At 48.0% G+C, this 11531-nt stretch overlaps 5 protein-coding genes across 5 annotated transcripts; 3 read left to right on the top strand and 2 right to left on the bottom strand.

Annotated features, from left to right (window-relative positions):
• Positions 1-601: 601 nt before the first annotated feature.
• On the top strand, positions 602-1810 carry BABINDRAFT_39671 (glycosyltransferase family 15 protein; the record flags this gene model as incomplete). The annotated part of the gene is made up of 1 exon (XM_019131938.1): positions 602-1810. One exon carries the CDS (start codon positions 602-604, stop codon positions 1808-1810), a length of 1209 nt encoding a protein of 402 aa, XP_018983763.1.
• Positions 1811-2095: 285 nt separating this feature from the next.
• Positions 2096-2933, bottom strand: BABINDRAFT_162660 (uncharacterized protein). The gene has a single exon (XM_019129465.1). It carries the CDS (start codon positions 2907-2909, stop codon positions 2499-2501), a length of 411 nt encoding a protein of 136 aa, XP_018983762.1. The 5' UTR covers positions 2910-2933; the 3' UTR covers positions 2096-2498.
• A 1091-nt stretch (positions 2934-4024) lies between these two features.
• Positions 4025-5197, top strand: BABINDRAFT_172227 (uncharacterized protein; the record flags this gene model as incomplete). Its single annotated transcript, XM_019130873.1, has 2 exons — positions 4025-4050; positions 4333-5197. 2 exons carry the CDS (start codon positions 4025-4027, stop codon positions 5195-5197), a joined length of 891 nt encoding a protein of 296 aa, XP_018983761.1.
• Positions 5198-6888: 1691 nt separating this feature from the next.
• BGL22 (Bgl22p) lies at positions 6889-9327 on the top strand (the record flags this gene model as incomplete). The annotated part of the gene is made up of 1 exon (XM_019131926.1): positions 6889-9327. The coding sequence occupies one exon, from the start codon at positions 6889-6891 to the stop codon at positions 9325-9327; it is 2439 nt and encodes an 812-aa protein (XP_018983760.1).
• Positions 8988-11397, bottom strand: DPB2 (DNA polymerase epsilon noncatalytic subunit). Its single transcript, XM_019129464.1, has one exon. It carries the CDS (start codon positions 11385-11387, stop codon positions 9414-9416), a length of 1974 nt encoding a protein of 657 aa, XP_018983759.1. The 5' UTR covers positions 11388-11397; the 3' UTR covers positions 8988-9413.
• Positions 11398-11531: the final 134 nt, after the last annotated feature.

The following is an 11531-nucleotide window of genomic DNA, read 5'->3' as shown; positions in this document are numbered from 1 at the left end:
CACACTTCGATGAAACACAATGTTCATGAAAAACGACACCTGCAATGCGGCAGTTTGCTCTGTTTGTCTCGAAATATGGGGGGAGTAGTCAACTGCATAATCCCCTACAAGCTATGCAGAGGGAGTTCTAAGCAGGTCGTGCAAGTTTTCTACTGTTGCTATAACCTCGAATATCCAACATCTGCCCCAACCTATATTTTATGCCTACAAGCTATAACTAGACTGCCACTTGCTATCCGGCCTTAGTCGTCCTCTAGCACGACATGCACAAATACGCCTTCCGCAGCAGATGGAACGTCTAACAAGGATCTCGGCACTGCACACAGGCACGGTTCTATAAGTATTTGCAGGAATAAGGCGCTCCTCGACATGGGCAGCATGCGGGTTCTGCAAATCGAGAGCTCCTGTAGAGCCCAAGGATACGCACGCGCTAGCGTGTCCGTCCGGGTAACGTCGTGTTAATGCCACGTCTCACCAGAGGAGACGCGCCAGACGGCGCGTTTCGCGGGGAGAGCTTCTGGAATTGCAAGGCACGAAAAAAGATGTGACTAAATATTTCTGTCCCTTGTTCTTTCCCTTCTTCTTTAACATAAAATCAAAGATGGCGAGATCAGATACTCGTCTTGTGAGATTCGGGGTTTTTGCCTTGATCTTAATTGTTGCCGGTTTTATCTTATCTAGGGGCTCCAACAAGGCCGTGTACGCCGGCTCCGGTGTCACTGAGCCAGTTGCCGCGAAGGAAGCTACCAGTGGGGGCCACATTAACCATAAGCTCTCCACCGTCAACGATATTGTCTTGAAGAATACCCAGAAGACTTCTGGAGTTGATGGCGGTAAGAGGGTCAAGGCTACTATTGTCACCTTGGCCAGAAACCAGGATTTGATGCAGCTTGTCAGCTCCATCAGAGTGGTTGAGGATCGTTTCAACCACAAGTTCAACTATGATTGGACTTTCTTGAACGACGAACCGTTCTCTGACGAGTTCAAGGAGACCACCTCCGCGCTCGTGTCGGGTAACACCAAGTACGGGCTCATCCCTAAGGAGCAGTGGTCTTTCCCAGAGTGGATCGACACCGAGAGAGCCGCCAAGGTCAGAGAGGAGATGAGAGAAAAGAAGGTTATCTACGGTGACTCCATCTCCTACAGACACATGTGCAGATACGAGTCTGGGTTCTTCTGGAGACACGAGTTGATGATGGAATACGACTGGTACTGGAGAGTCGAGCCGGATGTGAAGATCTACTGTGACATCGACTACGATATCTTCAAGTTCATGGAAGATAATGGCAAGTCTTACGGGTTCACCATTTCCCTTCCAGAGTACAAGGAAACTATCCCAACCTTGTGGACCGAGACCAAGAAGTTTATCAAGGAGAACCCACAGTACGTGCCAAAAGACAACATGATGGACTTTATCTCTGATGACAATGGTAACACCTACAACGGGTGCCATTTCTGGTCGAACTTCGAAATTGCTTCTTTGAAGTTCTGGCGCTCGGACGCGTACCGGAAGTACTTTGAACACTTGGACAAGGCCGGTGGTTTCTTCTACGAGAGATGGGGTGACGCGCCAGTCCACTCCATCGCCGCCGCCTTATTCTTGCCAAGAGACCAGATCCACTTCTTCCAGGATGTCGGTTACTTCCACAATCCGTTCCACAACTGTCCAATCGACAGAGACTTGAGATTGAAGAACAAGTGTATGTGCAACCCTAAGGATGATTTCACCTGGAAGGGTTACTCGTGCGTGCCAAAGTACTTTACCGTTAACAACTTGCAGAGGCCAAAGGGTTGGGAAAACTACACCTAAGTTTCTGATCGATTCTCTTTTTATCCTAAATATCCTACTGGGTTTGTTTACATAATATAAGAATATTATAAGTATTATTGAGACATACATGAGTATTATTCTGGAACGTACGTCAGTTTCAAAGCTAGCACTAGACTTGGTGTTTTTAACATGGACGTGGCGCTATGAGAAGTATTTAGCAGGTATAAAAATGACTCCCCTATTACTCTAATAAACCCCTCTACAAATTCATATACAAATTCTGCACACATCTACCTTCAATACTAGACCATGAAATAATATGAGGGATAGTTTATCCCCAGTCCATACTCGGTTGGCACTTGTTCTACACTTGTCTAGGGTATATTTTCCTTCCTACCCGAAGTGAAATTTCCAACAGGTTTACGAGAATGACCCCGGCCAGCTCAATCACCTATACAGGTAACATAAATAGTTTCGATAGAAAGTGAACAAATGAATTAATAAATAGAAAGAAAAAAAATATGCCATGAGCCGTGATAGACAATGCAAACGTATAACTAGTTGCAATGAAGTATTTTGTAGAAATGTGACCGGGAGCTTGTGTATGTGTATAAGTTACAGAGCATACCTGGTCATTACCCTATCTGACGAGCCAAGCGTGGAACCGAGCCAGCTTCTCATCAGTTACGAAGGTTTTCCCCTCTCCCCGCGTTTTTGAACGCAACGTCTAGTGAGTGTGCCCTTCCAATTCAGCCTTCAACTCAGATCTGGCATACTTCAAGCCACAGTAACCACAGGCGTGAGCTCTTGGTGGGTCCAAGTTGATGTATATCTTTGGGTGGCCCTCAAGCCCCTTGTTACCGTCGCAAACGGCAACGTTGCTGTCAACGAAGCGAATTGGTTGCTTGGCAATCAAGTTAATAGCAGCATACGGTCTTGGTTGTTTGGCCAAATCCTTACCAGAGAAACGTGGACCGGTCATGGCGTCGGTTCTGGCTCTTTGGCTCTCGGACCAGATTTCGGTTCTGTTTGGCGCCTGCTGAGCAAGGATCTTTGGGTCCACCTTGGAGACAGAGGACTGGGAACGAGCCAAGACAAACCTGACAGATTGACGGGAAAGGGTTTTAGAGGCCAACATTGCTATTACGGTGTGTGATGTGTGCTACAACTATCTCTTGTCTGTCTTTTCAGCTATTATCCTACATACATTGATTAAAAAAGAAACACATTCAATTGGTTTGAATGAAGGGGCCGGGTAACAAAATATGGTACAGGCACATCCATCATAAGCATATATTGTGTAGCCCCGACATCTGATATCAGCGAAGCGGCGTAGTTTATCTGATTGGGGGGTTAAAACCCTTGAAAAATTTAGTAGATCAATAACTTGGCCATGTTTCAACCCTGATAGGTTATAAGTAATTCCCAGCCATTTTTTACGTTTTGCCCTTGCGTCTTGTCCGAGCGGTGAAGCTCAGGCTAGACGACTATTCCGTTTAAGCGCAACGTGATTTCCGAATATGACGAGTGTTTCCTGGGAATATCAAACATGCCAGTCAGGTCCGTGTATTACCTAGCCAGCCACGGATAAAAGGCCCTAGATACGGGAAATAAACTTACTTTTAACTTTCAGGGTCAAGTCCATTCCTAGGTCTCGAACCGGGAAATTACAAAAACCCATTCCGCAGATAAAACATCAGTAAAACAGTTCTAGCCGTCGACTAACGAGTCCAAAGACACAACTAGACGGAGTACCTGAATGAGTGATGGATTCATAAGGCCCTGAAGGTGCGAGACGGTGCGATAAACAATATCTAAATGCGCTGGAACATCATGCAGTTACCAGTTGGCATGCGTTCGAGCCTCGATCATATGTATCCTTTTGGAAAGAACATCTCTCTGCGAGGATAACCTGTTTCAATAAAGATTGGCCAATAAAATTTAGTGGATCTGTTATATTTAGTCATTTTCCACATCAAAAAGCTTTCGCTGACATGAGAGTGTTTGGAAGCATGGTGTGTATACTGAGCAGCCCTAAAGTTTAGACTTCTTTACGACTATCGGGCTCGATCGATTACCTGAGTGTCAGTAGTGCATGGATGTGGTCAAGAGCTCCGACACCTAATTTTGTATACGGTGCCGGAGGGAAGTAAAACCGTGCGGCTATTTATAGCATAATATGAGCGGAAATTTTTCGGTGTTTACGTACGATTGGCGTACAAGCTCCTTATAAGAAACAGCTTTCCCACAAAAATGGTTAACTACACACACCGCTCCTTGTACGTTTCTAAAAAAGAACTGACCATGCTTACAAAAATCCAGTCAGTGTTTAAAAGAAAGTCCAACCTACCAGTTGTTGTCGGTCTCATCGTGTCTCTCTTCCTAGTGGTCCGTCTCTCACACTTCCAAGTTGCAGACTTCTTGCCCACGCAAGACGGTCCGGCTTTGATTTACGGCTCGGGAGCGGACACTAATATTGGATACGAGGTGAATAGCAAATTCACCAGAAAGGATGAGGTCAACGGCCGCGTTGACTCTCGCTCTATCTTTTACCAAAATAGGGCAGAGGTGGACACAGGGAAGAATATCCTTTTCCTTCTCTCCATTGGGCCGTCCAACGCATACGGAGAAGGCCGGACCTTTGAGGACTTGCTTAACTTCCTCCATGCTACCGAATACCCTACCGAAAAATTATCCCTAGGGTTGTTGATCGTCAACAAGGAGGAGTTCGAGGCCATTGACAAGAGAATCACCCAGTACTACGAGGAAGCGACCCCAAGCACCAAGAAATTCCAATCGATTAAGCTTCTGTATGCTCCTTTCTTGGAGAGCTCCACCCTTGATAGGGAGGAGAGACACCATAACGATAAGCAGAAGGAGAGACGCAGAACGCTAGCTCGTGCCAGAAACTACTTGCTTTACAACACCATGGATCACCAGGACTATGTGTTGTGGATTGATGCCGACATCATTTCCCTCCCCGATCGCATCTTGACCACGTTCGTGGAGTCCGACAGGGATATAATCACGATCAGAATCACACAGGGAAACCAAAACGATTACGACAGAAACGCGTGGGTTGGCGCGAGAGCTAAGCCATCATCCGAACAGCTCGCTCAAATGAAGAACGATCCAAAGTATGTCTATGTCCCTCACAACAGTGGGGATACCAAGAACTTGGCCGTGTTTGCCAACGGCAAGGAGGAGTTTGTGGAGCTTGACTCTGTTGGAGGAACCGTCTTGTTTGTCAAGGCAGAAATCCACAAGCAGGGTGTCAGTCATACGCCATACTATGCCATCGGGACTGACTTTGGCATTAAAGAAGGGTACGACGGAATTGAAACGGAAGGTCTCTGTTACGTCGCCCAGGCGTTGGGCTACAAGTGTTGGGGGATGCCATTGGTTACCGGCGAGCACGTTTTATAAATATGTAATACTATGCATCTAATCGAGTTTTGGAGGTTAAGACGGGTATACTCGTACTTATTGTTGAGGAACAGGGTAGGACACGGGTTCAGAGATATTTGTAATGGCTCCTGATAAAGAATCGTCCAAATTTGAATGAGCGTATTTTATATTATCAGGTAAAGTCAATCGGTTCACTCGCTTAGGCAGATCTGAAGTTTGGAGCTTGCTTGTCCGTCAAATCCTCGTACGCAAGGGCTGTGCTCAGCTCTGTGCGGTCCATGATTCTCTGGGCCACGTCTCCTTATTTTCTCTTCATATATACAAGCCCAAAACGACGACAAAGATTGTTTGTATAAATTGGCTAATAAGGGGAACCCCCTCCCGAGTGTGTACTTTTGATACTGCGAGGTTTTGTTAAAGGAGCCATCAATGTTTTCTACGCAGTTCCCCCAAAGATATGCAGTTCATGATATTCTTCATGGTATCGCCTGCAATATTGAGAATGTTTAAGGAAAAGAACACCACAGCGGCATTGTATGGCCCGGTGAGGTAATGACCCATCATTCCTCCTGCGCGATAGCGTTCGGGAGTGAGGAGTAAGCCAACCCCACCAGCGATGTTTAGTAACATTAAGAATATAATTATGATCTATTTTTCCCACTTATACATTCAATTTTTTTAACACGCATAAACATTAAGATGAAATGATAGCACCCGTTGGGAATTTGCAAGTGACCAATCTGGAAAATCCAGCCTTGGGTGATCAAAGTTGGAAATTTCACTACTTGGAAATTTCACCGTTTAGAATGGCAGTTATCTCCTCAGGGATGTACTAGATATCTCGTACTGCCAAGATTTTGGTTTCCACAGGCTTCTCCTTCGGCAGCAACTCTTTAGAAGGAATGCACATCTCATCTATATCCACTGTCCCTTGAGATCTTTCTAGTAAACCCTGAGAAACTATTTAAAACTATACGGGTATATATTGAAGACATGTTTAATGATTCCATTATTCGCTCAACTAAGCCTAACACTAAATACTACGCTTCTAAAATATGACAGTGCTCGGGGTATTAATATGTGGGAAAGAACCCTAACACGGGCTTGTATTGTCCCTGTCTCACCTATAACACTACAAAACAAGATCTGCCATAAGGTGCGTTCCTGGCGGCTAAATCTACTAATTTTCTGCAAAACAGTCTTTAGGGCTTTGTCCCCTCATTAGCGACTGGGCGCCGGCGTCAAAAAGCTAACTCCCCCAACTTGAGCGGCTAATTCCTCCCGACACATTTTGCATTTTTGGTTCCCCCTTTGGCTTTAATGCGGTCGGTTAATCTCAATTCCCTGGACTTATTTCCTCTGACTCTATCAAAGCTAACGAAAATGCGATTACTCACCACATACCAATGGGTGATACTATTAATAGGATTCATTATGGTCCAGGCCGAGCCGCCGCTCGTATTTGCGGATAATGCAACTTCCAGAAACTTGGAGCGCCGCGGCCACGGGTCAAAACCACTCTTATTTGAGTTATTTGAAGATGACTTTGTCAAATACAACGGGTTTTGTAGCAAGCCGTTTTTCCCTTCGCGTTTGTACTACCAGCGAATGTAATTGGTCTCTTTACTAATAACCCTATAGCGGCTGCAGGGCGGCTAGATGGTGTATGGCAAAAAGCGTTCGACAAGGCACGGAGGTTGATTGAAAAAATGTCCATTCCTGAGAAAGTTAACATTACTACCGGTACCGGCTGGGGGTCGGGCCCATGTATTGGAAACACCGGTGCTGTCCCAAGACTTGGTATCCCGTCATTCTGTATCCAGGACGGTCCGAATGGAGTCCGCTTCACTGATTTCGTCACCCATTTCCCCTCTGGCCTAGCCACAGGTGCCACTTTCAACCGAGCTTTGATGTATCTCAGAGGTAAAGCTATTGGTAAAGAACACAAGAAGAAAGGGGTGCACATTATGCTTGGCCCTACGGTTGGCCCTTTAGGCTTGAAGGCTGCTGGTGGGAGAAATTGGGAGGGATTTGGTGCTGATCCGTATCTCCAGGGTATCGCGGGTAAACTCACGGTGGAGGGAGTGCAAGAGCAAGGGGTGTTATCCTGTGTGAGACACTTGGTTGGCAATGAGCAAGAACGCTTCCGCCAGGTAGGCGAATGGGACGACACTGCCGAAGACTTGATCGAGTCCATCAGCGCCAACATCGGTGATCGTGCTATGCATGAAACCTACCTATGGCCCTTTGCTGACTGTGTCCACGCGGGTGCTGCCAGTGTGATGTGTTCGCATAATAAAGTCAACAACACCTATGCGTGCGAAAACTCCATGCTTATGAACGGCTTGTTGAAAGAGGAACTCGGCTTCCAAGGCTTTGTCATGTCTGATTGGGGCTCCCAGCACTCCGGGGTCTACTCGGCCTTGGCCGGTTTAGATATGTCCATGCCGGGAGAGGTATTTGACGACTGGTGTTCCGGTAAATCCTATTGGGGTCCCCTTCTCACAAGGGCGATTTACAACCACACCATCCTACAGTCCAGATTAAACGATATGGTTCTTCGAATCTTGGCCCCCTTCTTTGCAGTAGAGGACTGTGAACTCCCATCGGAGGAGGATGTACCGAATTTCAGTTCGTGGACATATCACACGTATGGCCAGGAATACCCTTATCAGCACTACGGACCAATCGTCCAGGTTAATTGGCATAAGGAAGCCAGATCCAAGTTTAGCGACGATACCGCGATCAGTGTTGCACACGAAGCAATCGTCTTGCTAAAGAACGATGGCCATAACTTACCGATCTCTAGAGAGGATGGGGTGAGACGGTTATTTGTGGCAGGCGTGGGAGCTGGTGTCGACCCCAACGGGTTTAACTGCAAGGACCAGAAGTGCGTAGATGGTGTTCTCACCTCAGGCTGGGGTGCCGCTGCTGTCAATAATCCTTGGGTTATCAGTCCCCACGAAGCAATTTCGGAAAAGGTGAGAGATCTTGGAATGGTTGTGGACTTTAGCAGAGAGTCATATGACTTGGACACCTGCGACGAATTGGCCGACTATGCCGACATGGCGATTGTCGTGGTTAATGCCCATTCTGGCGAGGGGTTTATTGAGGTTGATGGCAACTATGGTGACAGAAAAAACTTGTCCTTGTGGCACAACGGTGACGAGTTAATCACACATATTGCTGATCGGTGCCGTAAAACAGTGGTGGTGGTGAATTCTGTTGGCCCGGTCGACATGGAACAGTGGATCGAACACGAAAACGTGGTTGCAGTCTTGTATGTCCCACCTTTGGGGCAATTCGTGGGGCAGGCCATTGCCGACGTTTTGTTCGGCGACATTAACCCTTCCGGTCATTTGCCATTCACCGTTGCCCGCAAACAGGAACACTATGTCCCGATCCTCATTGATGTTGGTCCCGACGGTACCCCACAGGATGATTTCGACCGGGACATCTATGTGGATTACAAATTCTTTGACAAGCACAATATCCGGCCTCGGTTTGAATTTGGGTTTGGGCTTTCCTACACCCAGTTCAAGCTTTGTAACTTGAAAATTACAGAAGTCAACTCTCCAACCCAGTACTTGCCAGAACCAGCTCCTTTCCTTCCTCTCTACAAGATGTGTGAGGATGACGTGTGTGACCCCGAGGACGCTTTGTTCCCACACGAGGATATGAATCCTGTTCCGGGAGTTATATACCCATACCTTTTCAACGACAAGACACGTTCGTTGGACGACGACGAAAAGTACGACTACCCTAAGGGGTACAGCCCCGACCAGAAGGAAGCGCCTTCGATCGCCGGGGGCGGTTTGGGCGGAAACCCAGCGTTGTGGGAGTGCCTTTACGAAGTGGAAGCAGAAGTCAAGAACGACGGACCGTACAAGGGAGCAGTAGCGGTTCAGCTCTACATCGAGTTCCCGTGCACCTACATTGCGTCCCCTCCAAAACAGTTGAGAGGCTTTGATAAGGTCATGATCGAGGCGGGTGGCAACGAACAGGTGAGTTTCCAAGTGTTGCACCGTGACTTGAGTATCTGGGACACAGTCTCCCAGCAATGGGTTATCCAAACGGGAATCTACAAAATTTTTATCGGTACTAGCAGCAGAAAGCTTGAATTATGCGGTGAGATTGAGATTGAATAAGGGCCGAGCCCTATGCCGATAGAATTTGCTACAACCGAGCTTTACGTGTCTTAGCTTTAACATACCCCTTTTAACCGTGTATACCTTTAAAAGTAAAGCTCCTCAAACGAAGCCTTTCTTGTCGAGGGGGTGTATAAAACGTAGGTAAGCTTGTTTCTGTGGATCAACGTACCAGGATTCAACACATGGCACCCTTCATAGGTGACGTCAAATTTAGGGGAGGAAACATCACACAAGACCAAGACCGAGGGCAAGGGGGAGAGCTGGAGAATGTGATCATACTCCCAGTTCACTCCCCGCAAGTGCAACGGGAAAGGAGACAAGTGGCCCTGGTCCAAAATGGTTCTGACGAGCTTTCGGGCCTCTTTGACGTCTGCTGGAACGGTCTCTACGGGCTTTAAGAGTGCATCAATGCTAAGCGTAACCGCGTCAACACTTGTTTGCGTTCCTATTGGAGAATCCTCATCTTCCACCGCTTGCAGAGTAGACGGAAACATGACGCTGTTTCTTCTAAACTTGGCCCCGATATCCTGGCGACAGAGCACGATTTCCTGGGACAAATAGTTGACGTGAGACGGATTGGACGTCCAAACACACGTCTTTGCCACACGGGTCAACCTGGTGCCAAAGATCTTGGGGATCTTCGCCTGTGGCCAGAGCGCGGCCGCACCGTTGGAGAACGATGAGGACCACGGATCGTTATCACCAGGAACAAAGACCAAGCTACAGTGCTGGGTGATGAGCGGAAATCCCTCGAGGAGCTCGGCGAGGGCGTCGAAGTAGGCCTTGTAAGTCGCGGAGGATGAGGAGTTGGTGGATGAGGAGTAGGTTGCGTGTAGTGGTGCCGAGACAAACGGTCCGTTAAAGACAATTGCGATCGGGAGCTTTTCTTCGCCATCATCGTGGGCTACGGCGGTGAGCTTGGCAAAGAGCTTCTTAAGGCCGTCCATGACCCTCAGGTTATCCAAGTGACAGTCCCCGCCCAAGAAGAGCATGGTGTGGTTGTACAACTCGCGCTCCAAGAGCTGGAGTCGCTTCTTCAACGGTTTATCAATTTTTGAGGTAGCCGAGGGTAAGATGTTGTGGATTCCGAGATAGTCAATGTTCCCGTAGTGGTCTAGAGTAATTTCTCGCTTCTCGGCCGGTGGATGGCCGATGGTGGACACGTGGAAGGTACCGGTGTTGGAGTAAATCCCATCCGCAAGGAGTATCGCCCCCGGGGCAAAGTACGAGCCTTCAGAAGGAAGAGCCTGGGAAATGTCGAGCTCGATGGCGTCGCTGTGGTCTTGGAGGCTCCAGTTGCCGTTGGCGTTCCGGGTGAGCAACCCCATCAACAAGAACCGCTGGCCATGTCTGCCGAGTAAGTTCTTGATGGAGGAAATAGTATGACTGGCCTTAATCCCAGCGCCGGTGACAGATGTGAGGGACGTAAAGGTCGGGGCCTGGAAGGTCTGGTTTCTCGCTAAGCGGTCCTTCACGATGTAGAGACGGTTGGGAAACAAGTGGATGCCTGACTTTACGTTAAGGCTCTTGAGTTTGAAGGCGTTTGCCATTTGCGGCACAAAGTCGTACGACTTGCGGAGATGGTTGTATCGGAAGATTGGCTGCTCAAATGCGTCAATTACCTTGAAATAGTCAGCCCAGTCGTGCAGGTCGGAGAGATTCTTTGGGGGAACCCCTCCGTCGACGATCGTGTCAGGGTCGTCCACAACTGTATCGAGTCTAGCAGCCTTTAAATCTGCGAGTGACACCTTTGAGTTCTTTTCCTGCGTCTTGGTGCGGCCACGGTCAGCCACTTCCTTGATCACCACACTGACACCCTCACCGTCCACAAAGATCCCTCTGTCCTGCTCCTTCCAGCACTTTGCCACGCTTTCCAAAAACTCCTGCGCCTTCGCGCCTCGCCACTCGGCCCCGAACTTGGGCCCAATATACTCGGCTAACCTCTCCAACGCGTCTAGCTTGATGTTCAACCCATGTTTCTTGGATAAGACTCGGAACGCGATGGGGCGCAAGTTGGACGCTTGTAGTTGGATCGGAAGTATAGCCGGGTTATCCATTTGGGAGCTGTGTATATATTGGGGGTATATAAGGTGAAATTTCAACTCTTTACATCTGCTGGATACTGAAAAAACTCACGCGCATCGGAAAAGACGCGTCAGGGAAATCACGTGGTAGACCTGAAAACAGACACAAACAAAAAA

Source organism: Babjeviella inositovora (genome assembly GCF_001661335.1).
Source record: "Babjeviella inositovora NRRL Y-12698 unplaced genomic scaffold BABINscaffold_10, whole genome shotgun sequence".
NCBI lineage: Eukaryota > Fungi > Ascomycota > Pichiomycetes > Serinales > Babjeviella > Babjeviella inositovora.
Note: the sequence above shows the minus strand (reverse complement) of the source record. Positions and strands in the feature narration are given on the sequence as shown.